Here is a 25,042-nt window from a genome sequence, read left to right as displayed (position 1 = left end):
ATGAGGTTTATTCCCGATTTCGGTGACACAGTAACACTTGAGTTTAATCCACTTAACTGTTCTACCAGTATTCCCAAAAACAGGTATTGATTCATGTCTACAACATCGTGCTCTTTGGACCTGGTATCCTATATGGTTTTGATAGCATGCCCTGTCCTCCATGAGCTGCTGAACTGCTATTGTAATACTGTCATCTAGCTGAGTTCTGTTTGCACAATGCAGCCACAGCTTCCAGCACTTCTCCTTCAGCACAGAACCTGACATTAGGACAGAGTGTCTGTATTGGGCTGGGTGGCAAGTGCTCACTGCAGTAGCTTCATTTTCATTTAGCTTGAATTTGAGCTTCATATGAGTGCAGACTGCCCTGTTTTAGTCACCTATATATTTAAATTCCCAGTCCATCCAGAATATTAGGCAGTAAATATTTTTTCGAAGCTTGAGATGCTGACATCATATGTCTTAGGACTGAATATCCTCCTGCCCAGCCTTACATGCTTTGACAGTGTCTTTCCCTGCAGGGATTGCTGTGTGCATTGGTATGGCCAGCACATTCGCGTATGCCAACTCAACGCTCCGAGAACAGGTTGCTCTGAAGGTAAGTACAGCATCTTACTCTCTTACATTCCCAAGCAGTATTGCTCTTTGTATACAAAACAATGTCTATGTTCAACCTTCTTTTGCAAGATAGGGGTGAATGCCATTATAAAGGTACAGATCTGTCAGAGTAAGAGTACCATGCTGTAATCCTCACTTCCTCTTCCTACTTCTCCCCGTTGATCCTCTCCCACAGTTTCCATCCTGCTCTTTTTTGAAAATGTGGCATAATAAAACAAAGAGTGGAAAAGTCAGGGATATTGTAATCTGTTTCTGGCTCTGCCACTGACTGGCAGTGCATCTTCAAGCACTTCTCGACACCTTAGTTTCCCATTATGTGCAGCAGAGGTGCTGAACCTATTTCACTAGTTAATGGTGAGATTTAATTTATTAGCATTTAGATAATGCTTTGAGATGTTCAGCTGAAGGCTTTTGTAGATGTAAGCAATAGCTTCTTAGTATCTTTATAACGCTCTGTTGATAATATGCTTAGAACATAAAGAAACAAGCAGATCTTTTCAGGTCTTACAACAGCACTAAAAGCACAAGAACAGAATTGTTTTTTTGTAAAAATTACATGGGTAGCACAAGTGTATACTTATATCTATCAGCAGCAGTGGAATAAACTGAATGAACAGATAAATTGCACAATCATGTAATAGATTGCTGTTGCCTTGCACTTTGCACCTCTGTCTTTCCAGCAGTGTGCTCCTTAATCTGCCTGCTTTAAATCTCAACTTAACATCCCTGGCTGTTGAACAGCTACAACGGGCTATTTTCTTAATAAATCAGCTCACAAGAAAACTGCTAGTTTTTTTCCTCCCAGGAGTAAAACTTACTCTCTGAAATTATACTGGGCCAAGACCCGGGACAAGATCTTCTGCCATCTAGCTTCTGTCTATAATGTTACATGTCTTTTGAAATGCAAAATTTGCACTTCTTTTGACCTTTAATTATTTCTTCAACCAAAAATTCATGTTCTAGAACCTCAATGCATTCAGATAACATTCATATGTGCTGCATGTAGTGATGGGTTATGTAATATTTGATTTAGCTAAGCCTTCTAAGTGACTTTGTTTCTATTTGTAAAACAGCCCTTTGATGAAGTGTCATTCCAAACATGTGACAGCTCAGAATTATAGTACAATATATGGAACTGACCTTTTTTTTTTTTTAATCTGCTTGTCAAACTGCATTTTAAATACCAGGAGAATTTAGATGTCCCCAGAAAGATCCCAGCTTTGAAACCTGTTCTGCAAGTAAGGCTGTCATTTTCATCAGTGTATTTCGATTGATTTCTCTTGAAGTTGCTTTATTTGAAAAGGTTAGGTGCGTGAGAGCCATTTCTGCTTGTGCTTATATATGTATTTACTGAGCAGCCTATTTCTGAGTCTTAGTCCTATGTAACTAAACTAATTACTGAACACTTAGTTGCCCATTTGTGTCCCATGGGTTGGTCTTGTATTTTTTCAGCAGTTGAAGGCTCAGTGCAACCCTTGAGACTTTGACTTTATATTTGCTGCTTTTTCTTGCTCAGGAGAAGAGATCAGTGTTGGTTGTCTTCTGGATCCTGGCCTTTCTCACTGGAAACACCTTGTACTTGCTTTACACATTCAGCTCTCAGCAGCTGTACAACAGGTGGGCAAAATTTGCATTGTACATGGTGGAAGCAGGTGATAATTGCCAGGGAGGAAAAGAGGGAAGCCCACTTTTCCCTGCACTTTGAGAGGAAGTGCGCATACTTAAGGTATCTGCTGTTTTTGTTACATCTTTATAATACCTTTCAATGGAGGAAAATAATGTGTACATTGCTTCTACCACTGGACTATGCTGCTATCAATAAATGACATAACCAGGGTCTAAATACACCAGGGCGGCGCTGCTTGAAACACATACACTTGCAATTTTCTTACATATCAAAGCAGGGTGGATACTTTTTTATAGTGGGACTTCTGAATTTCCATTTTGACCACTGTGACTAAACATAAAGAGCCGGTGTTGGAAGCAGATAAGAAATGGACCCACTGATTTTTGTCTTCCTGTAATGTTTTATTTTCTCTTCAGTCTATCAACCTTTGAGTCTATCACAGGAGATAAACTGGAGAGGAAGTAGTAGCATTTTACTTCAGTGTCCTTAGGGCTTGGAGAAATTTTAGTCCAGCGTAATTAAGATAGCCTCCACTTTCAAATTCTGACTACAGCAGTTCTCAAATACAGAAAAGTTAGCACTGTGGGTTTGGTTCAGTACTATCTTTACTTATTATAAAGCAGGGATTAAATGACAAATAGGAAGCAAAGATACAGAACTTAAACAAGGGGATATTAGTAGAATGAATAGGAAAAAATGGAGCAATATCAAACCTAGTTACCTGAGAATGTAGTTTTGATATTAGTAACTAAAACCATATGAATTATCTTCACAATGAAAATTTTATTTGTCCCACTGAAGGGGCAAACTTCAGACTGAAAATACAATGTGTGCAACATGCATCAGTTGGTTTATGGTTAGATGGCTCTTGGGTTTGTTTTTTCTGTCATTTATGTGCATGTAAATGCTTCTAGAAAGGGGAAGAGATGAGGAGGCTTGTACGCGTAGATCTGAACGAGGGATGGCAAGCCATAAGATACCTTATATAGGGCTTGTGGGAGGGAATGGAAGAGAAGAAATAGGTATGGCAGAAAGGTGTGAAAGCATTAAGAAGAAATTTGTTTGCACCACAGGGAAACGGTGTGTCCCTAAGAAGGTGGTTAAGGTAAAAATCATAAATGGGACTAGTTTAAAATAAAGGATAGATCATCTAAAATAAAAGGGTTTCAGCAAATTGGGGCCATCTTTACACACTCTTTAGGGCGTGATTTATTAACAGTGAACAGACTGAGCAACAGCTTCACTGAGAAGCCCTGTTCCTACGAGTGTTGTAGCAGTGCCTGCTGTGTCACGTTTGGGCTAGCGTATCACTTGCTGTGTGGGGACGTGTGACTATTCATGAGGCAGGCCTGTGAAATTAGAAATAGCTGCTTTCATTTTATTTCTTTCAGGCTTATTTTTCATTTCCTGATTTATTTACTTTTTGCTTGTTTCTAGTGCATGAATAGTAGTAAAGTCTCTGATTCTGTTTCTGTTTTTAGGGTGTAATTTTACCTGTTGTGCTGTGCCAGTGTTGTGAGTATTTTATATTCACGTTCAGGCTTTTCATTCTGGGTTGGTTATTTTACCTTTTTTTTTTTTTTTTTTTTTTTGGTTAAGTTTTTGCTTTCTACCATGAGGCTTTAGTAGGTAAATATCCTGAAGAATAATCCTGGTTTTTCAGTCTGATTAGGGTCCAGTCCTCATTGCTGCTCAGGTCAGTAGCTCCTGCCCATTGCTATATGAAGTTCTGCTGTTCTGGACTCCCCTTCTTTAAAGGGCAAATGTTCAGCCCAGTCAACAGCATTATGTAGGGAGCACTACCTTTCCGGATCTTTGGTTCAGGTAAGAGTTGCTAATTAACACAGCCCTTGCTCCGCTTCAGGCAGTGGCAAGCCCCTGTCAGAGCATGACATGCCTGAAGTTCGGACCTTTCTGTCATGTCTAATATGGTGCTTTCTTTGTCACTAGTTTTTTTTCCACACGTACAAGTAGCTTTAGAGACTACTGCCCCGCAGTAGTTCTACCTGTGGCAAGCCAGCCTCAGAGGATCAAGACATAGTGGTCTTGACTTGGCCATATAATTCCCCAAGGAATCGTAACTACTGATGACTCGGACTTCACAGGATAAGCTTTTACAATCGGATCTGACAGAGCAGGCCTGTGGACTAAAGGCACTGTCATTAGACCAAAGGCTCTTTTACAGCGTGGATTGCAGGTTATGGAGATTGCAGTCTTCCAAAATAGATTTTGTACATGTTTGGGTTCTATTTTCTGATAGTGGGCAACCCTGCTGACCTCAGTAGAAATGGGCAAGAACAGACAAAGTCAAGAGGCCCAGAGGAGCCATAGGACTAATTTGCATGTCTTACTCCTATTGCCCTTGAGAACATCACTGAAGTCCAGTGGAGTTTCTAGGCTTTCTCTAGCCAGCAGTGGATACAGGTGGTATCAAGAAACTTAAGTGAGGTTCTCCTCATTGGTATTTGAGCCTTGTTGTTATGCCTTTCAGCCTTATATTTCTGAAACCCAACCTTGAGAGGCTGGACTTCTTTGACCTGATGTGGATTGTGGGGATCGCAGACTTTGTACTGAAGTACCTCACCATAGCATTGAAATGTCTAATTGTTGCCCTGCCTAAGATAGTCCTAGCTGTCAAGTCAAAGGTAAGAATCTCTTTTCTTTGTGATACATGGATGTTTGCCTTTGATAATCTGATACCTTTACAACATGTTTGCAGCATGAAATGGGGGGGGCAGGGATAAAGATAATACAATCTGTGATAAAACTTTGGCAGTCACCTGCATAGTGAGTTTTGATTTTTGAGCCATTGCAGAGCTGAGCAAGGGTTTGGTAACACCAGCAAGTAATTAAAGTCGGGGGGGAGTGCGGGGGGCAGGTAAGCATTGCTTGTGAAGGAATAGGTACTAGCAACGAGAGAACTGCCTTTCTGGTTGACTTTGTTGTAAGTCTTATTTTCTGAGTAATCTCTGTAAACTGATATTTCTGAAGGACAAACCTCTTCATTTAATGGAAAGAAATTGCAAGTATTTGTCTCTCTGACTTTCCACTTGGGTCAAAGAAATAACACTATTAGATTGAAGCTACTGATGCCACAGAAGACAGCACCAGTTCTAACCATGCGTAAAGAAATATATTAACTAAATGGTTAACATACTTAAATGTTTATAAAATAATATGTAGACTAGGCCTAACTTTTGAAACTGTCACTACATTCTCTTGAAATACTTTTTCATATTTTTTTTTACCCTTACAGATCTGTCATGCTGCCCCTTCTTCCACTTCAGTAGTGTCTACATTTCAGTGGCAAATGTAGCAATGCTTATTATTTGCATTTGGTAAAGAAACTTTTTGGCAGTTATTGGGATGAAAGGCACTCTACAGATGCAAGATAGTATCATTAATCGCTGAAAGTCTCAGGCAGGGCACTTAAGGGGATATCTAAACTGGGAATAGTTTTGCTTACAAATGACATGGGTGGCAGGGGAGTTGAGCAGTTTGTTCCTGCACAGCAGGGCTATTTGAGATGGTTATTAATTTATTTCTGGCAATTGGCCAGCTCTTTTTTCCCCCCTTTTATTATTATTTTTATTTTGGGAGATTGATGTGCTAGGTCAGAGCATAATCCAGCCTTGGGAGGGAGGGAAAAGTGATCTGAATAGTCTTCCCAAGATAAATTGCAGTGTTGGAAAAGGTTCACAGCCTTTGCTTGCTTGTCTGAGAGCTATCCCAAGTACTCATTAATCCTTGTCGCAAGAGAAGAAAGAGAAGGGGTCTTTATTTGCAGCTACAGTGGGAGGATGGTAAGATCACATCTGTCAAGGGCCTATAATGACTCAGAGCACAGATGCTTCATTTTTAATACCTTTTTCTGGATAGCAATATTTCTCACTTTAAGTCCCTTTTTGTCTTAGGATGTTGTTGATGGTCTCACTCTCCCTTGACATCTGAAACTGCTGTTACCTACCACTATGGATCTGGATTTATTTTTATCCCCCTGTACACTGCATCCATTAAGCCAACCAGGGATGAGATCTGGTGTAACAAATTAAGCAAGATCAAACTGGGATGGGATAGCTCCAAGAGAACCCCAGGATGCTATAGAAATTGTAATTGGAAACCACATAGCCCAATTGAGCTCTTTCTCTGAGCCTGATGACCCAGCTTACTTCTACAGGCCAGCTCAATGCTATACATATTTTTCAGATGAAGTTTTTTAAATGTAAGCTTTTTCTGGGTTGGAACAGTTCTATTGCACTTCAGGCACATTAACACAGACCAAGTTCTTATCAATGTATTTGCTATCTTAATACATGCCAGATAGGAAGTTATTCTCTTCCTCCCTATCTGCTTGTAGTAGTGTTTCTGCTTGAAGCCTAGCTTGCAGTTTGTGAACCTGTGGATGGCTGTCACTTAATGGTAGCAGGTAGCAAGCTGCTGGATGAAATATAAATTCACAGAGATAGAAGACAGTATATATAGGCAGCAAAATTCTCAGTATATAACTAGTCAGAACAGCAGCCTCTAGCTCCCCACAATACAGCACCTGAAGCAGAGATTGCTGCACTGTCAGGGATGGAGTTCAGCACAGATGCCAGTGGGATAAAGGTATTTAATCTTGAGCTTCCTTGTAGTGCCTTCTTGCTGGCAGTCAGTATTACGTGATAAAACTTGCCCATGGATGGGATATCAGGGACTTTGATCATTCTGCCCTCAACCTCTGAGAACACTGTTCAGATTTTCCTCATTTTGGAAGTTCAAAGTCACTTCCAAAGCTAGTATGGCTTTTCATGCTGCTCCTTGAGAGTCTAGTCTTCTCTGACTACCATGTGGTTTTCATAAACTTTCTAGTACAAGGCATCTCCTCTGAATGTCATTCTTTTAAGTCCCTTACCTTTCCATAACCATTGTGATTGGAACAAGATCAGATTCTTTGCTTCTACACATCAAAGTCTTCATATTTCCCCTCAATCTTCTCTGTAGATTGAGCACCACGAATTTTTGAGTCTTTTCTCAGAGATTATTCATTCCAGATCTTATTATTCTCTTCTGGGTTGTCTTCAGTCCCCCCCTGTTTTCCAGACCATTTCTCCAGTCTGTCAAGATTAGTTTGGATTAAAACCCTTCTTTCCAGTGCATTTATAGCCTTTCCCAGTTTAGTGTCAACTGTGCATTTGATAGTACTACTCAGTTCTGTCAAGATCATTAATGAAAATAGTGATTAGTACTAAACTCTGCTTACCTCAGATGCATCTTTTCATTTTGACAGTGAATACACTCAAAGTTTGGGCTGGAGCATGCAGTTCTCCCAGTCTAAAGTACCAGGATCATGTATTCCTAGTATGGCCCCATCACAGGAAGGGCAACATTTGGTTTAAGATGACATCAAGAACCCTTCTGGATTTCTAGCATCAGTTTATGCTTTAACTGAGAAAAACTAAACTAAAATGAAAAGGCAGAAGTTTGTCTTCAGTCTTCAACCACAATACAGAAAGCAGTAAACATGATACTGAGTGCTTGAATTGTGAAGCATGAACACTGCTATATTATCAGGATACAATTAGCCAAAGTTCTCTAAGCTTGATTAACTCAGACATGGAATATCTCTGCAAGAAACCCTTCTGGAGAATGAGGGAAGACTGATAATTTGACAAAATAATCCCAGACTTTTCCAAGTTCCAAATCAGCCCAGAAAACAGAGGTGCCGAGAGAGGCTGCAAGACTACAATCGGGCTGGAAGGCAGCGAAAGAAGATCTTGTGAACAGGAGAGACAAAGCAGAAAAAAGAAGGTAACGCCAACATCAGACTCCAGTTGTACACCTCTGCAGTCAGTGGGAGTTTGTGGGAGAAGGAGTATACCTGTGGCTAAAGATGCCCCTTCTTCACCCAGGAGCTGGGATGGGCACATCAAGCTGACTACAAGTTTTAAGACCAGCTGGGCTCATAATTTCTTTGGAAAGGGGGCTTGGCTCCCACCCTGCATGCTGAAGGCTCTCCATTAAAAAAGGCAAATAAGATCATTTGGTTCAATATAAAATGAATTAAAGTAAATTAAACTGCAGGAGCCATGTGGCCTGCAGAGGCCTCCATTGTTGTACACGCATAAACGGCAGCTTTTCATTTTCACTGCTAAGGAATGACAGCTTGAGGGGGGTGGAATTAAAAATAAGGAATAAATAATAAAAAGACAGTTGCCAAAGATTTCGTTTAGGAAATCCCAGGTGCCCACGTCTCCCATCCCCTCCTCATGCTGTTGTCAGCAATCTAAGCTGATATCCCAGAGAACGGAGTGAAGCATGGAGGGGAGGGGGGAGAAAGAAAACCCAACCAAAAGAACTGTAAGAAACCGGTATCCCAGGTCTCTTCTGTATATCCCCATCTCTACAGGGGAGAAAGATACCAAGGACACACTTTTGTCCGGTCTTAATGGCTGGTATATAAGGAAGGGCCTAAGTAAGAATTTTCTTTGCATGCTCAATCCAGATGTGCAGCCAAATTATAAGGGGCTGCATTTCCAGAAGATTGAAAATTCAAAAGGAAAACACTAACATTTGCATGAAATTACTGTTAAATAAATACTTGCCAGTTTTGTTTGAAAGCTGGATCTAGACATTGCAAATGAGTTTTTTGTGGCAAGGCTGGCATTACCCATGTGAATTTTTTTCTTTATGCTGTTCAAATGGTGTCAGTGGCAAGTGTGCAAATACTAGTCCACACTAGGACTGTCGACTCCTCAGTGCTTCTTTGAGTATATTTGCTTGGGAGTTTTTTCTTGGGGTTTTTTTGGTGCTTTTCTTTTTTAAAGTACCATCTCATCAAATCTGGTTGGACAAAACTTGGCCTGTATGTGGCAGCCATCCTTTGCACAGTTTTGCACTTGAACCAGATACCTTTTCCAGGTGCATACCCTGTCTCCTACCAGAGATGGTTACAGCTGCCACGTAAACTGGCACATGGAGCTTTCCATATTCCTTCTGAAGCTGTACCTTGGACATGAAAGACTATCAGAATGTCTTTTGCACACAGTAGTATGATTTGGATCATTCAGCTAAAGCAAACTATCTTAAGGCAACATATTAGCATCAGCTGATCTGTGATAACTGTATCCTGTGTGTCTGAAACTAGTAAGACTTGATTTTGAGTAGCCCCAGTGCTCTTCTGTGTTCTAACGGAACACAAGCATGTCCCCAGTTACTTTGGTTATTATGTCACGACCTGTTCATCTCTGCACAGCCATGTATAATTAAACAGTTATTGTAAGGAAAATGAGCACTCACCTTATAATGATTAGAATTGTTCTGCAGCCTGCCTCCATCTTGTGTCAGAGCTCAGCTCCGTGGGATACCATGGTCCAAAATCCTGGTGCCCAGCCTGTCTGCCTGAGCAGACTAATCCTTCCTCCATCACACGACTAGTTACACAAATGACTTGCACGCACAGAAATTTTATGCTCCTTGATCAAGCAAGCTCTTCTTGCACTAGCCATTCATGTAGGACAACCTGTGACATAGAATAAAGTTCATACTTCTGCATTAGGAGGAAGAGGGCAAGCTGGAGCCGTTTCCCGCTGCCAGAGCCCTTTCTCAAGGCCCCAGCGTCTTCCAGAAGGCTCACATTGGGAGAGAAGGTGCCAGAGGAAAATAGTGTTGTGGTGCTGGTAGCCTTCTAATGTCCCAACAGCATCTCTTATCACAGGGCCAGATATTTATCAATCATTTAACATGAAGTTTGTGTACATTTTCTGTTGTCCTGAGAAAAACAAGGTCTCTTGGAACATAAGTCCCCAAGATACTGATAAAAAAATACAGAAGCGTTAAAACAAGCACTGGGAGCAGGCACATAAATGTGTTAAAAAATATCCCAGTAAAGATGTTCCTGTTCCTTGTCTGTGCTCATGAACTGTGCAGTATGCTAGTTAATCCTAGTCTTTTCTAATAGTGTGGCTAAAGTGGTGTTTCCAGATAGGCGATAGCCTGTTTTCTCATTACCCTCTCCTTGATGATCTTGGATGCTATCTGGGGGAACTCAAACAGATTCACTCTTCTTGGGCAACAGTCTGAGCTTTAATCCTCTAGAGCCACAGGAACTACATGATGGTTCTGCTAAGATTTTCCCTATTTCAGCCTGGGACTGATGCAGTGTCCTAGAGTCAGAAGTGTGGGATTTGTTACTTGTGAAAGAGAAAGACTAGCTAAAGCAAAAGACTAGGTACTGAGGAACTGGGACTCTTTTCTGTCCCTCTCCCTAAGACACTTTGAAAGTCACTGCTACTCTTTAGATGCTTTCCAAGTAGCTTTCCAGTTTAAGATATCCAACATGTGACTTTAAGAACTGCTGTGCACTAACTAAAAATCTCATTTTCCCCTCTAGTCCCACCTTGGAATTATTCCTCGTTCATCTCGCATGGATTTTCACCAGCATCCTCTGTGCCACAATCTGTTTACTGCTTCTACCCAACACTTTGTTATATTGGCAATATGACCCAAAATCTCAGCAGACCCTGTTCCTCTCTGATCCAAATTGCCAGCAGGTCTCAAAAGTCTTTTCTTAGCATCTTCCTGTTTCAGAGTATGTCCTAATGCTGCTGGCAACACAAGTGAGACTTGGATCTTCTCTTGAGTGCTAATCACAACTTACAGTTGCCTCATTGCAATTTCTCACTTCTCTTACATCCCATTTTAATACTGCTGTGTAAAACCTTAGCATGCCTTTGTTTCCTTCTGTGGAGGCACACATGCACACTTATGCAAAGTCTTATGTCAAAAGAGACTACAAAGTCAGTGCTCAGGTAGGCTATGTGGGAATTAGTGTTGATTCTGCAGCTGTAACTTGCCCCCTTTGGTGTGTATATGTTGTGATTCAATTTTTAATTGAGGAATTGATTACATGCTATTTTTCCCTAAGACTTCTTCCATCCATCACCAGTGTATGCTGTGCCCCACAGAGGAAGCAAGATGAGGTACTGAAAGTTGTTCTTTATGCAATTCCCAGTTTCTACCAGAGATCATTGGAAGAAGAATATTCTACAAGTTGAATGCTACACCAGGGAATTAAATTGCATCCTTTTCTATGCCAAATAATTCCTATGCAATTCTAGAGAAGTCATGTACAGCTGTAAACTGAAGTCAGCGGTTTAGCTTTTAATGGTAATGTGATCTATAAAATTAAGTGCTTTATAAAAAGTCCAATCCCAGACAGCTCAGCCTGGACACCAAAACAAACTTATCTTAACCTTAGTCTTTCCATTTCTCAAGTTTTTGTTTAGAACATGCAAAGAATAGCTGTCCCTTATGTCAGCCAGCAATGTGAAAATAAGGGTTTTTTTCAAAATCTTTTCCTGTAATGGTGATTTCATAAGACTGAAGAAATTTTAGTAATTTTCTATTCTGAGTAGAGCTCAAATAGCATAGAGTAATAGGATGCAGATCTGCCATCAAGTAGTGAGGATATAACAAAATAGTAAAAAGTCACATGCTGGGGGTGAGTACCACTCACTCTGAAAAAAACAGTATGTGTTCACATCATTACAGACTATATAATACTGCATGTACAGAAGGAAAATTGCAATCATACAAAGATTCTGAATTCTGTTCTTCCAAAATAGTTGCTTGATTTAAAATATAAAAATTGTCTATGTGATGGAAGTAGAGGAAAATGGAGGGTTATACACAAGGAATTGACACAGTTTAATACAGCATTCTGGGGGCAGGGGGGGAAGGAGTCAAAATTTCACCATGTGGTATCACAAGGCTCATCAGCAGAGTTGCTATAATTAGATCCACAGCACAGTCATTTGCCACTTCTGCTAATGAAGTGACTGTTTGATAACAGGAGTAGACTGTCAGCTTTTACAGTAACTGACCCTGCAGAGGAAGCAGGGTAAGCAGTGTACTTCTTACCTTTTAGTCAGGCTTAACTCCAAACTCTTGGAAGAGCTTCATGAGAGCAGAGACCCTTTTCTGGTATCTGACTATCCTAACCAGGAGCTGTAATTTCAGGTAATTACCCATTTAATCTCTGCAGTCCAGCAAGGTGATACACTTGTTCTGGAGGGCTGGCTCCTGCACAGTCCAGTCATGCATTGGGGCTAGCTCACAGGCTCACCAAAACTAGCTTTTGCTGTTCTTAGAGAGCTGTTCAATCTCCATAGAGTGTATTCAAGAGAAGAATCTCAGATTTACATGGATTTCTTTAAAACAGGAAAAGTAACCTAACAGAGGCAGGTCTTGCCTTATTTCAGGCTGTTGTTCCAAGTCAGATGCACCAGAGAAATAATTGTATTTGTGCTTAAAATAACACACGGTTCTTCCTAATCTTGAAAAGAAATGGCTGAAATACTTGAGCTGAAGTTTTCAGACAAAATACAGCTTGAGGCAAAGATTTGGCTTTGAAAACTTCAACCTAGATAGCCAAGATATAACAAAGTTGAAAAGCAGAAGACAGAAAGGTATATTGAGTGCACCTACAAGTGTCAGGTGCCATCTGCAGTAAGTTACTGCTATCAGAAGGCTAAATTTTGCTGCTGAAGTTATAGGGAACAACCCTTGTTTTCTAAGCTTCTGGCTCAGAAGGAAGACCCCACTTCTGCTACAGCCCTTGTAGAATTACTTCTGATTTTTCTAGGCACTTTTCCTAGTTTAAAAAGGGGCTGGTGTGTTGCAGCGAGGACTGAGGTGCCTGAAAAGCCTTACATTTCTGTAATCATTTACTGTAGCACTAGTTGTCTTCTAAATGATGCTCAGCTGTCCTTGTATTGCTTCCCCCTCCTAGCTGTAATCACTCTAAGCTTATCAACAGGCCTCTCAAACAGTCAAGTGGGTTGTGTTAATGGGTTGGATGGAGAGATGCATCCATTTAAAATGTAACTGCACTCTTGTGAGGGTGTTAACAAGTAGCTGCTAAGAAATCCTGATACTCCGCAGTTACCACTGAAAACTGAAGATTGGCATTAAAGGCATGATGAAATCTTTGTAAAGGGTGGAGACCTCGTGGTTAGAAAATTGAAATTTGTCACTCGCTGCATGTTCATTTTAGAGCCACACTCTGCCACTTGCAATTCTGCAAGTCTGGACCTCTAGGACTGCCCGTGACCCTTTTTTTACATCTTGCTGTGGGCTGTAGTATTTTAGCATTTCAGCTTCGATGCCTCAAGTGCTGGATCCAGAAGTTCCATCTGACGCAATGAGAAAGTAAGCAGTGACCTGTCCCAGCCCAGGCTGGTGAAGCGAGGCTAAATAGAAGATGACGAGTGTGAGCCTGGTGGGAGGAACAAGTCAGAGAAAGCAAACAGTTTGCTGCCTTGAGCTTGCCGATAGCTTTCAGCAGAGCTGGCTGAGGAGGGGGAGGCGGAGAGCTGCCTGTGTGAAGGGAAGGAAGTGACAGCGTAGTCATTAGCAGACTGTGACCCTCTGTCACAGGGGCTCCCGAAATAAACGATGATTGTCTCGAAGCATGAGGCTGGATAGAGACCTCTGTGTTAATTTAATAAATTGCTTGCATTTAGGACCCCAGATTGTTGCTGTTACATTTTTGCTATGTGATGCCACCTGGGATTAACAAGGAGGAGGAGGGGATGGGGGGGTGGGGAGGAAGAAAGCAGCCCAGGTCTGTTAGCAACCGCTGGTGTGACCTCACTCCTTGTCCCAGGGGGGATATGAGATCATGAGAATGCCAGAGCTCTCTGAAGGATTCGATTTGTTCAGTACAGCAGGATGGCCTACCGAGTGATCTCATCTCCGAGACCCTAGGGAAGGGCGCTAGCTGCTGCTAGCCTCATGGACTGCAGAGGACTTAATCCCCACTCCAAATCTCACCAATTAATGATTGACCTGGTGACATCACTGATGACAAAGCTAACTGGGACAACACAGCAAAATTCCAGGGGAATTTCCCCTTCTCCATGATCTTATCAAATAAGATAATTTTGACATATCAAAAGCAAATCTTTCAGTACAGACAATGCCATTGCAGACTAAGCACAGTTGTGGGCTCACAGATTGCCTTGACCTAGTGCCCTGTCACCAGTTTTCCCTTTTAAACAGGTCCTCCTTAAGACTGGGAGGCCCTAACTTAGATAGCCTTATTTAGCCAGCTTCTTAGCCCTAGTCTTAGGTACTTTAAAATAGAAATTACGTGGTAAGAAAAATCTATTTGAGTTGTCACACCTCAGGGTTGCAGTAAGCCAGGAGGGAGTTTGTTACCTTGCGGGTGTCCTTCAAGGAAGGCAGGCTCTAACTGGAATAAACACCAGAATGGCAAGGACAGCTTTGGTGAAGGCTTACAACGAATGTTGCCCATTCTTTGAGTCTCTTTTGAGAGAACTGTTTCAACCAGCATGCTTTCCCCCTCCTCCCCTTTTCTTCCTTAAGGTCCCCAGGAAGGTTTAGTATCTCTGAGTTTAAAATGCCTTGAGGGTTTTTTTTCCAGAGCCAGTCTTTTTATCTGTATACTGTACAAGAGCCAACACATACCTGAGTGAAAGAGGAAGGATGGTGGCAAATAGATAGTTAATTTGCTTCTTTGTGATGATCTAGAAAGTTGCCAAGATGACTGATGTCACCTTACATTTAAATCCCTATACCTTCAGAAGGGGTATGAGATCAAAGAGACCTACCTTGCATTCCTTCTCATTAATAGTTTCTATAATTTACATCATATTAACCCCTGTAAGTCTTAACCTCTGCTGCTGGTGTTCTGTAGCATTGCACAGGTACGCAATACAGTGTATATCCATAACCTCCTCTAAAAGTTTTAGAATTCAAAAGTGTAGAACAATAGCTGGATAGGTGACAGAGCAAGAGCAACACCAAGAAACAATGAAGTGATCGTTATCCTTTCTAAGCACAGAGTTAAATGGCTGCAGAAGAAAGCTGCATCCCATGAACACTGGGCTTTGCACCACTTAACAGAGCGCGTAGGTGGACAGTGAACACAAGTCTGATAAGCTTCAAGCCCTGCACCTCAGTGCTCTTCTTTTGATTTCCTGATAGTAATCATGTATCACTTGCTTGTTTTACAGGGAAAGTTTTATCTGGTTATTGAGGAGCTGAGCCAGCTGTTCCGCTCACTTGTCCCCATCCAGCTATGGTATAAATACATCATGGGAGATGATCCGTCCAGTAGCTACTTCCTAGGTGGGATCCTGATCATCCTGTATAGCCTCTGCAAGGCGAGTACCACCTTATTAATAGCCTCTACGGGAGCTGTAGCAAAAGCAGAGAAGCACAGCTGTAGGGAACAAACACACCTTTTGATTGTTGCTATCACTACCCAGGAAAGGAAGCTGCAGCAGCTGGGGACACCATGTGCTTTAGTTGCCAAAAGCATTTTGCTTCCCCAGTATGTGGGCACTGGCGATCTGTGACTGCTCATGTAGTGTTGCATCAAGCTGATGAAGTCATTGCTGCTTTCTAATACCTTTCTATAAGGGCTAGAGGAGAACGGGAGGGGAGTCTTGGGGGACTGGAAGGCAGGCTAGCTGTCTCCAGACTTCTAGATGCAATGCTGAAAGAAAGGTTGCAAACAGTTAAGTGTTTCTCTCTAGGCCTTCCTATGTCTTTCAAGGCAGGGTAGGTACTCTGTCACTCACAGTACTGAATGCAGCAGGGGGAGTGAAGGACATACAAGTCCTGCCTAGATAAAACAGGTAGTTCTGGCCCCATTCTAGGTCCTGGTCTGACTGATACAAGTCCAGGATCTCACTGATGGAGAAGAGTAATGTTTCCTCAGAAATAAGAAGGTTAAGAGGACAAAGTCTGCCTGTACAATTGTAAATGAATGGGTGTGACTTTCTTACTCAGAAGAGTCCCAAGTCTGAGGTCTAGAAATAGTTGTATTTCTAATTGTGTGTATTGAACCCTGCCCAGGGGCAGAGCAGTAGCTGAAGCAAGCGATATACCTGTGTTATCCATCCCTCTGAGAAAGACCAAATGAACCAAGCTTGCTAGAGCTCTGATGCTTGTCTCTGCCTAGGAGAAAGGGGCTATGGCTTTGCAGAAGCAGACTGAAGAACAGAAGAGAGACTATATCCGAGCTGAAAACAGCTCAAAGGGGCTAACAGATTGCTGAGCAATATGAAGTCATACTATAGTTCTTACATGAGACATGGCTTCAGTTGCAGCTGCACGTTGTGTAGGAATGCAGCAATGCAACTCCTGCTGTCAAGGAGTTTACAGTTTTTGTAGACAAGACAGACAGAGGAGGTCATGGGAAGTGACATGGCTTGGTCACAGCAGGTCTTGTGATCTAAGCCAGAAACAGGGCAAACATGCCAGAATAGAAGGCACATGAGACCAGTGTAGTTCCTCCCTGACACCCATCCATTCTCTCAGCTTTATGTTTCCTGCTCTTTACTCTGTGCTGTGGGAGAGGATTATTGCCCATTTCAGAGATGTCATTGTCTGGCTCTGCTCTAGACAATGGTATCCAACCCTTTCATGCCCTTCTGGCTTGTGAGGTCAGGTATACAGATCACAGTTACAAGCACAGATTGTACATGGACTTTCTGGTATCCCTTCTTGCCAAAGTTATACAACACCTGGAAAATAGTTGCTTACCTGCAGTTCTACATACCATTTCTTACATCTGGAGAAGTCCTCATAGTGTGAAGAAGCGGTGGGGGCCATCTGCTCCTCAGAGGAAGGAGAGCCAAGCACAAAAACACAGCTGGCAGGGCGAGGGTCTCACAAGCCAGGGCTGAGCCCACAGCACCCAAACAAAGCAAGTAGGGCAGTCCTGGAAGCAGTAGCCAGGTTCCAAGAGTCCAGACATTCATGTGGTGAGGCAGGTCCAAGATAAAGCCAGAACATCAATCCACAGGTCAGGATCAGATCTGGCAAAGGCAGCCAGGGTCACACAGTCAAACAGTTGCAGCACATAGCTATAGCGATGAGACAAGCTCAAGGAGAGAAGTCACTCCATGTGCTGGGGTGTCCAGATCAGTGGGATTTGTAGCTAGGCACAGGCATGGCTATGGCTGAGCTAGAAACTAGCACTCACACAGCACAGCTCAAACATGGACAAAAGCCTTCAGGGCTGAGCTTAAATAGAGCTCCAGGGCCTATGGGTCTGGGATTGTGGGTGTAGACCCCAGGTGAGGCTTATCAGGGCCATGAAGGCCTATTAATGCACTCAGGGTCCTGACACATAGGTGCAAGCAGTTCTTTATGGGCTAACTTGAAGTTTCTTTACTATGAAGCCTTTTTAAGTAGTGTTATGATAACCTGGATTGGAAAAGCAACCTCATTTTGAAAAGTTCTGCTGACCTGTTGTTTAGAAGCTCCATGAGGAGAGAAGGCCAGCTGTTTACTGGCCTTGACTATAATTTAGGACCAGGACTGTGGGGCGCATTTGTGTGAAAGTGTCTTAGCTACAGCCTGTGCCTTTAAAGTACATGTTTCTTCCTTTAATTCATCTAGTTCATCAGAGGTGTAGATGGATGAATAGGCCAGCTGAAGGGTGATAGGTCCAGGAACATGTCCCAGGTCATTGTGTGGCAGCTACTTAGTACTACAGATGTGTGCAGGTTAGGATTAGACCACTGCACGCTGGAGACTTTGCTTGGAAGTGAAAGAAAAGGGAGAGCACATTCTTCCAATACAGATCATGAAATCATAGGTGCGTGCATCCCATTTACAATCACAAGAGTTGCAGGTCTAATTCCTTGCCTGAGACACTGAAAATATACCCAAAGGAGTCCACATTAGCAAAGCCACAAACCACATTAAAAAACCACAGAAGCCAATTTGGCACTCAGACCTTCTGTGCTCCTGGCAAAAATCCAGGGCTCAGCTAGGGCTGCATCCCCTTCCCCTACACAAAGGGCAGGCTTGACTCTCAGAAGGTTGTATATAGTGCAGCTGATGGGAGCTGTCTTGGTGCCTCTGTCTGGACTGTGTAAACATGAACCCCTGATTTTGGTGAAGAAATCACCAGTAAGGGCATCCGGGTCTTATTTTTTCCCTATCCCAAACAGAAGCACTCACGGAATTGTTGAGTTGAACCCAATTGTTGCAGTCCTGTTGCTAGAAAGATGACAGTTGCAACATAGACTTCAGTGCACGGGGTGATAAATGGGTGTTAAAGAGATTACTGAAACACGTGTCTTTTGGGGGTACAGGAAACTCCAGAGGAAAAAAAATGGAAGCGGGGAAATGGACTGGGAGAAGAGGAGACACCGGAGCCAGAGGAAAGGCATTAGAAGTCATGCTATAAGCAAAGCAACCACAAAAAGCTGTGAATTGGGCTGTGGAAAGGAGCTGATCCCTATCCTTATTAGAGGATAAAAAGTCTGTAGCAGTCGGTAGCCTCACGTGCTAGTTGCTGACTGAAAGCATTACTGGTAGGACCCTGGGAGCCTTTTTACATGCTGACTGGAAGTATTATTGGTGCCTTCATTTGATTCCACATCTATTGCACGATGATCTCATTGGCATTCCCTGCAGTGAGCCCACTTAATCATGCTAACCAAAAAAAAATAGAAAACCAAATCCAGGCATTCTGGTGCCTGCTGGTACAAACTGCTAGTCCACTCGCTCCGCATACTCTCCATCACATCTCCCCTTACCCTCACTCAGGTGAGGAATGGAAAGGTCTGTTATGTCATCTGGCCCTTCTCCCAACTAATGCAGGACTGTTCTTTGCACAATCATTTCTTCATATCTTGTCTAGTTCATAGTGTCTTTCTCCCCGTGTCCTGACAGGTAGGGAGGATGAAGGTGGCCTACCAGATTAAATTTTTCAAACTGTCTTCCCTTTTATTAGTACTACCATGCCTTTGTGTGTTCAGCCCCTTGATATTTGTAGGCACTTTATCACCTTTTCCCCCCACTTTTATACTGCTCAACCAAGCTGTAAATATTTATGTCTTTCAGTCTCTTTTCAGAAATCCTTTTCTGCAGGCTCGTTTTCTGCCCTTCTCTGAACTGCTTTTAGTCTTTAATGAGGAGCCCAGAGTGAGCATTGCTCTCCAGATGCAGTTACATCATGTTTGCTGGGAAATGGAGGAAGGGGGGGAGAAAAGAACCTGGTGTTGCCCCTGCTGTTGGCCATCTTTGAACGTCTGCAAAGTACCAAGGTGCTGGAAACTCACTCCCTTCCTGGCATTTGAAGTTTCTCACTCTTTAGGGCAGATGGGAGCAACTCAGCCTCAGTCCTGCTTCTCGTTCCTCAGGCCATTCTTCTCTTGGTAGCATTTCATCACTGCAGTCCACTGAATTACTCTCTGCAGCAGGACAGGCAATTCCCACTCCTTCTTTCATAATATCATCTGGGCCCTGAAGTGTCGAGCTGTGTGGCAGAGCTGCACAGCCCTGAAAATCCCCCTTTTCCCCAGAGGCTGAGGAAAGCCGTTTTCTGCTTCTTCCATGTGAAAAGACTGCCCTTCCTTCCCTCTTTCTCAAGCTAGCCGCAGAAAAAGGGTTTTCTAACCTCCCTTCTGGGCTTTTCAGGTACTAAAACGGGTCCATTTTAGCCCTTCCCCACCTAGTGGGCTCAGCAGTCTACCATACCACAACCCCCTAATGTCTGCTCCTCCTTCTGTCCTGTAAAGTCCCTGATTTTCAGCCCACTGTTATCAGAGCTTTTTTGGCTACCCTTCCACACTGTCAATTCACGTTTATTACGTATTTCGTCATCACCATGAAATCTTTTTTGGCATCATTGTTACTTAAGATTTTTGCTCCCTCCGAGTATCCATTTGGAGGAACTGTGTCACACGTTCCCTGAGTTTCTGGATGGTATACACGCACGCACATGCACACACACACACGTTTTGTGGCAAGTATCTAAAATGCAATGTCTTTACTGCAGTCTTTTGACATCTGTGGCCGTGTGGGAAGTGTCCGGAAGGCACTGAAGGTCCTTTGCACCCCACAGGTAAGTAGTTGTACATAGTAGACCAGTTTCATAGGTGGAACCTTGCTACTGTTGAATGATGGAGTTGAAAATTGCTCAGTGTATCAGGCTCATAGAATAAAATAATTTGTTGTTCCATGGCTGGGTAAGCTGGTATCTCTTGCGAGGGGTATTAGGAACCTTTTCTCATATTTGCCTTGTCCCAGCTACGGTAAGAGATTGTTGCTGGTCTGGCCTGTTTTGGCTAATTGGAAGGCCTGTGTCATATGGATTAATCCACTGAGGCCAAAACTGCAAGAAGCTGACAAAACTTGGTAGTGCAAGAGTGTGAGAAAGACTGTAAATAGAAGCATGCAGCTCCTGATGTGCAGCTACATTAAAAGAGATCCTGCAGTGCACAGAAATTATCCCAGGCATCGCATTATACAGTACTGATATTTAGATCTGTTGCAGTGAAATACTGTGACTTAAATTTTAAAATGGTAAAATCAAAGACTGTAGAGGAAAGGAACATAACTGCATAGAAGTTTGTTAGAGCTTGCCTTGTTTATTCTGTGGGCTTGGGCTGGTCATTTTTCCTCAGCATGTTTCCATTTCCCCTATTACTGCTACAATAGGAGAAGCAACATTTACCTTCCACATATTTAAAAAGAAAAGTGGGAAGCCTGTGGGTGCTGCTGATGTTATTCTTTCTTCTATTGTCTAACGTGCTAATAATAATACCTCCCACTATCTAAACACCTCTGCAAATGATGCTGAATTAATCCTTTCAGCTCCCTGTTGAGCTCATTAAATTTCATTATCATTGCTCCACAAGTGGAGGCACTAAAAGATGGAGTCAGCTCGAGGGGAAAACAAAACAGAGAATACAGAGCTCCAGACTCCCTGTGTTCCATGTGCTGCTCCCCAAATCTCCCTTCCCCATACACAGTGACATAACACTGGTGTCCTTCCTAGGTCATGCAGAGAATCTGGGTGTGAAAAACAGTGTCTATATATATATGCTTAACCACAAACCAGATTAACTTCAAACCTTTGACATTGGGATTTTTTTCCACCTCTCCCTAACAGACCTATGGAGTTCGTGCTACCAGCCAGCAGTGCAGTGAGGCAGGTGACATCTGTGCCATTTGCCAAGCAGAATTCAGGGAACCTTTGATCCTTATGTGCCAGGTAAGACCCCGAGCGTCCCACGTCAGGTTCCCCTGTTGGCACTCATTTGATTAACTCCTGCAGCTGGGGAGAGACACAGTTAGCCTAGGTACTTCCAAAATCATTTGTTGCGTCTTGATCTAGGTCTCAGTGGATGTTAATTGCCCTCTTCCAGATAGCCAGTGATTCATGATCGCTGAGCCACTCTTTAGGGGATGATCATAGCTATTCAGATGGAAAAGACCAGCCTTGTAGTCCAGGGACTGCCAGTTGGCAGTCCAGCCTTGGATCTAGAATGCAAGACATTTTTATCTGACCCCTGGGGAGACTGGCTAGTCAACAGGCCAACCGAATTACGAGCAAGTGCTATGAGAGGGGCATAGATCCAGAATGAGCCTGGTAGGATGCATGAAGACTGGTGCAGCACCATGTAATCATGGTCTGGAGTCTGAACACCTGGCCAGGAATAAAATTAGTCCTGCACATAGAAGTTGGTCACCGCTGCCAGCACCTGGGAATTGTCCTGCTTCTGATTTGGTAAACACTGACAAAACCTAAAGCTTAAGAATGGCATGCTCTGAGTGATGCAGCAGTCCGAATCGGGTGCTGATAAAACCCTTCGAACACACCACACTGCCATGGGCTCTTAATATCTCAGAGACCAGCTGAAGGCATTGCCTCGTCGTGATACTTCCACAAGATTTTCTCTTCAGTTGCTTGACCAAAACTTGGTCAAGCTTTGTCTGTTGAAGTCGAAATCCTGCATCCTGCAGGCTGTCTCTGGCTGATGTGTGGGTGCATGCAGGAAAACCTTAGGCAGAATGATTCAGCCATTTGTGGGAATGGAATTGGTGGGATATATGCTCTCTTGTGATATCAAAATAAAGTTCAAGAGCCTTTCTTTGAAGAGCTTTAACATTCCCATGCTTTGTAACAGGGTTATCAAATTAAAGCAAGTAGGTCACTTGTGCATCAAACATGCCTCTTACTATTCCTGTGAATATCTGCGCAGATGTTATCGAGCTGTAGAAACCAGAGAAGCTATCTTTGTACGTGCTTATTGGAGTCAAGATTTTGATGAGTAATATTTCTGCTGCCTCCACGAGGAGGTCTCGGCTTCTTACGGCTTCTAATACTCCCTTCTTGACCCATTCCCCCTCTTCCCGTTCTTCCAGTCTGGGGCTAGACGGGGTTCTGTGCTGGACAGCTGTTGCTCCTGATCTCTGTTAGCACCCAAGGCAGGCTGGAGGGAGAATCCTCTTGTGGCTGAGTGTAGAAATGAGAGGAGAAGGTAAGGGGTGAAAGCTGACATTTATAGAGGACCGAAACTGGCGCTGTGAAGCTGCTGGCTAGAACTGGGTGGCATAAGCAGGAAAAAAGCAAATGCAGTAAGGAATAAGGGGAAGAAAGGGGGTTGTTTGAGCTAAGTAAAGACCTGTAAAATAACCACAGGAATTGAGGATGGAAACAGGGTCGAGAAAACTCTCTGAACTACTTTGTTAGCCCAAGCGCTGTAGGTCTTTTTAACGTTTCTTTCTATTGCTATATTAAGAAACAGAGTAATAGATCATTAGCTTTGGCAAACTGATGCACTAGTAATGCTGGGATTTATTTTTCATATCACATGAGTACTGCTAGTCAGCTGCTCTGTCCACTTGAACCTGAGTCCTATTGAGTGTGCAGACGTAGTGACAAGTCTGGACCTCCTGCCCTCGTCGTGATGATGCCCATTTTGTCTCCACAGCACGTGTTTTGTGAAGAATGCCTCTGCCTCTGGTTTGACAGAGAGAAGACCTGTCCCCTTTGTCGTTCTGTCACAGTAGAAACCCTGCGTTGCTGGAAAGATGGCACCACCTCTGCTCATTTCCAGGTGTATTAAAACCAATATGTACTGACAAATGGGATAATACATGCGGAGAGAAGAAAAAGCTGGAAAATCTGGTGATCCCGTGCCCCTATATAGTTGCCTGTGGATTTGTTGTCTTTAGTCTTTCTTCCAGCTCTGTTTCTCAAGGAGCCAATAGAACAACAATTGTTACTAGACAGAAATTTTATCCTCAAAGGCAAGAAAGATGTGTTTTATGTTATGGCAAACTCCATGGTTAAACTACAGCCACAATTTTTTCTTGGTTATAAACTGCCTGGGATGTTTCCTTTGCTTCTGTCCTTTTAGTATAGCTAAATATTGCATGTATAAGGAAAGCGTACTGTGAATTGCATGTGTATAACCTGGTATACTGGAAGAAAGCTGTCCTCCTCCGGCTCAGACCACTGGTGAGTTTTTTCATGTTAAATGGCCCTAGCTTCCCTGAATCTGTAACTTCATAGTATTACACTCTTGCTGTTATACTACCTTTGAGAACTCTTCCAAAACACTGCTTCAGAACCGCCTGCCCAGAATTTATCTGGGGTTGGAGAAACGTCGTTTCCCAGCAGCCATGTTTTTGCAATTGATTCCACAAATTGCACATGTTGCCGTCTTCATAAAATCTCAAGGAACTTGGGAAAGACCATGCTAGTGAAGCTGGAAATGACACTTGCTTTTCTTGGGAGTTTTACCTCTTTAATTTTCATGATCAGACTTCCTGATTTCCCAGCATATGGAGAGAGCAGTGGGAGGCAAGGAGGGATTAAAGTCAAGTTTGATTTGACTGGGTGAAAAGTTGAGGTCCTGACCAAGAGCATCTCCCAGATTCAAGTGTATCTGCAATATGTTCCTCAGCACAGCCACTTGAGGTGAGGCTTACTGGCTATAAAACCAGCATCCAGAACCTGCCTGGGTCCAAAACCAGAAAAAAATGTGCTCAACGCAGCACCGAACCCATACAGCACTGTTGATACCAGAAATGCTGGGGCATCAGGATACAGGGCCCCCTGGAGAGACTCCGTTTAGTGAGATTTATGAGCTTGAGGGCAGAATTATACAGAAGCAGCTGCATTGCTTCAGGAGCCAGCCTGGTTTATACACAAGCTGGATAATGCACCTGTGATGGTGGAGACTTGATTGTAACACCTCTGCTTCAGAAAAAGCTCTTCAAGGACGTACCTTGTACTGTTAACAGGCGAATTAACATACTTTATATTGCTGCATTTTCCATCTCTGCAGCAATATAAAGCATCTGGGGGTGCTGCAGTGGCACTTGCATGCAAATGGAGTTGCTGTTTGTTCGCTGGACCTTTCTCTTTCACTAAACCTCTGCTTTTTGCTGCACACCCAGAGAAGGTGCCTCATTAGGCGATTGTGGCATCTTCCATGCTCATTACTATGGAAATAGCCGTAAGGTTATAATCCCACTTGAGTGGATAATCAGGAAGAACTCTACCTGGGGGAAATGAGCCTATGTGTGTGTACTGGCTGCCGCCTTCCTCTCCTGCTGGGAAACTCCACAGGGAGAAGAATTAAAGCAAACAGGAGCTATTGGTAACAGGATTAAGGCTCAACATTTCTTTGGAAATAATAGTTAAGCATGGCTAGAAGAGAAATGATGAGAGGCAGAGCCTGAGCAGGGAAGATAGTGGTCCAAAACTGGCTTGAGAGTTACAGGGAAGAAGAAGAGGAAAAGCTTTACTTTCCAAAACAAAGTGATTTGATTCTGGTCAAATGGATCCCGTGGAAGTGGAGAGCTAAGCCAAGGAATCCAATGGCTGTCTCCAATGGGAGTAGCCTTCTGGGGATGGGGGAGAGAGTTCAGTAAGGAAGGAAGCAAAGTTATCAGTGGGCATAAAAATGTTGGTATGTGCAATAGCCTGGTGTATTCACCAGGAAGAGGGAAGATTACTGATTCTGTGGGCAG

At 43.0% G+C, this 25,042-nt stretch overlaps 1 protein-coding gene across 1 annotated transcript; it reads left to right on the top strand.

Annotated features, from left to right (window-relative positions):
- Positions 1-83: 83 nt before the first annotated feature.
- Positions 84-23,127, top strand: RNFT2 (ring finger protein, transmembrane 2; the record flags this gene model as incomplete). The annotated part of the gene is made up of 8 exons (XM_010288676.1): positions 84-123; positions 504-595; positions 2,132-2,232; positions 4,734-4,887; positions 15,262-15,411; positions 20,052-20,117; positions 21,168-21,269; positions 22,993-23,127. Coding segments are annotated over 8 exons (840 nt in total), but the record flags the coding sequence as incomplete, so codon positions are not given.
- Between the last annotated feature and the right edge of the window lie 1,915 nt (positions 23,128-25,042).

This window comes from Phaethon lepturus, unplaced genomic scaffold (assembly GCF_000687285.1).
Source record: "Phaethon lepturus isolate BGI_N335 unplaced genomic scaffold, ASM68728v1 scaffold21016, whole genome shotgun sequence".
Lineage (NCBI taxonomy): Eukaryota > Metazoa > Chordata > Aves > Phaethontiformes > Phaethontidae > Phaethon > Phaethon lepturus.
The sequence above is the reverse complement of the archived record's forward strand: the minus strand, read 5'-3'. Positions and strand labels throughout refer to the sequence as shown.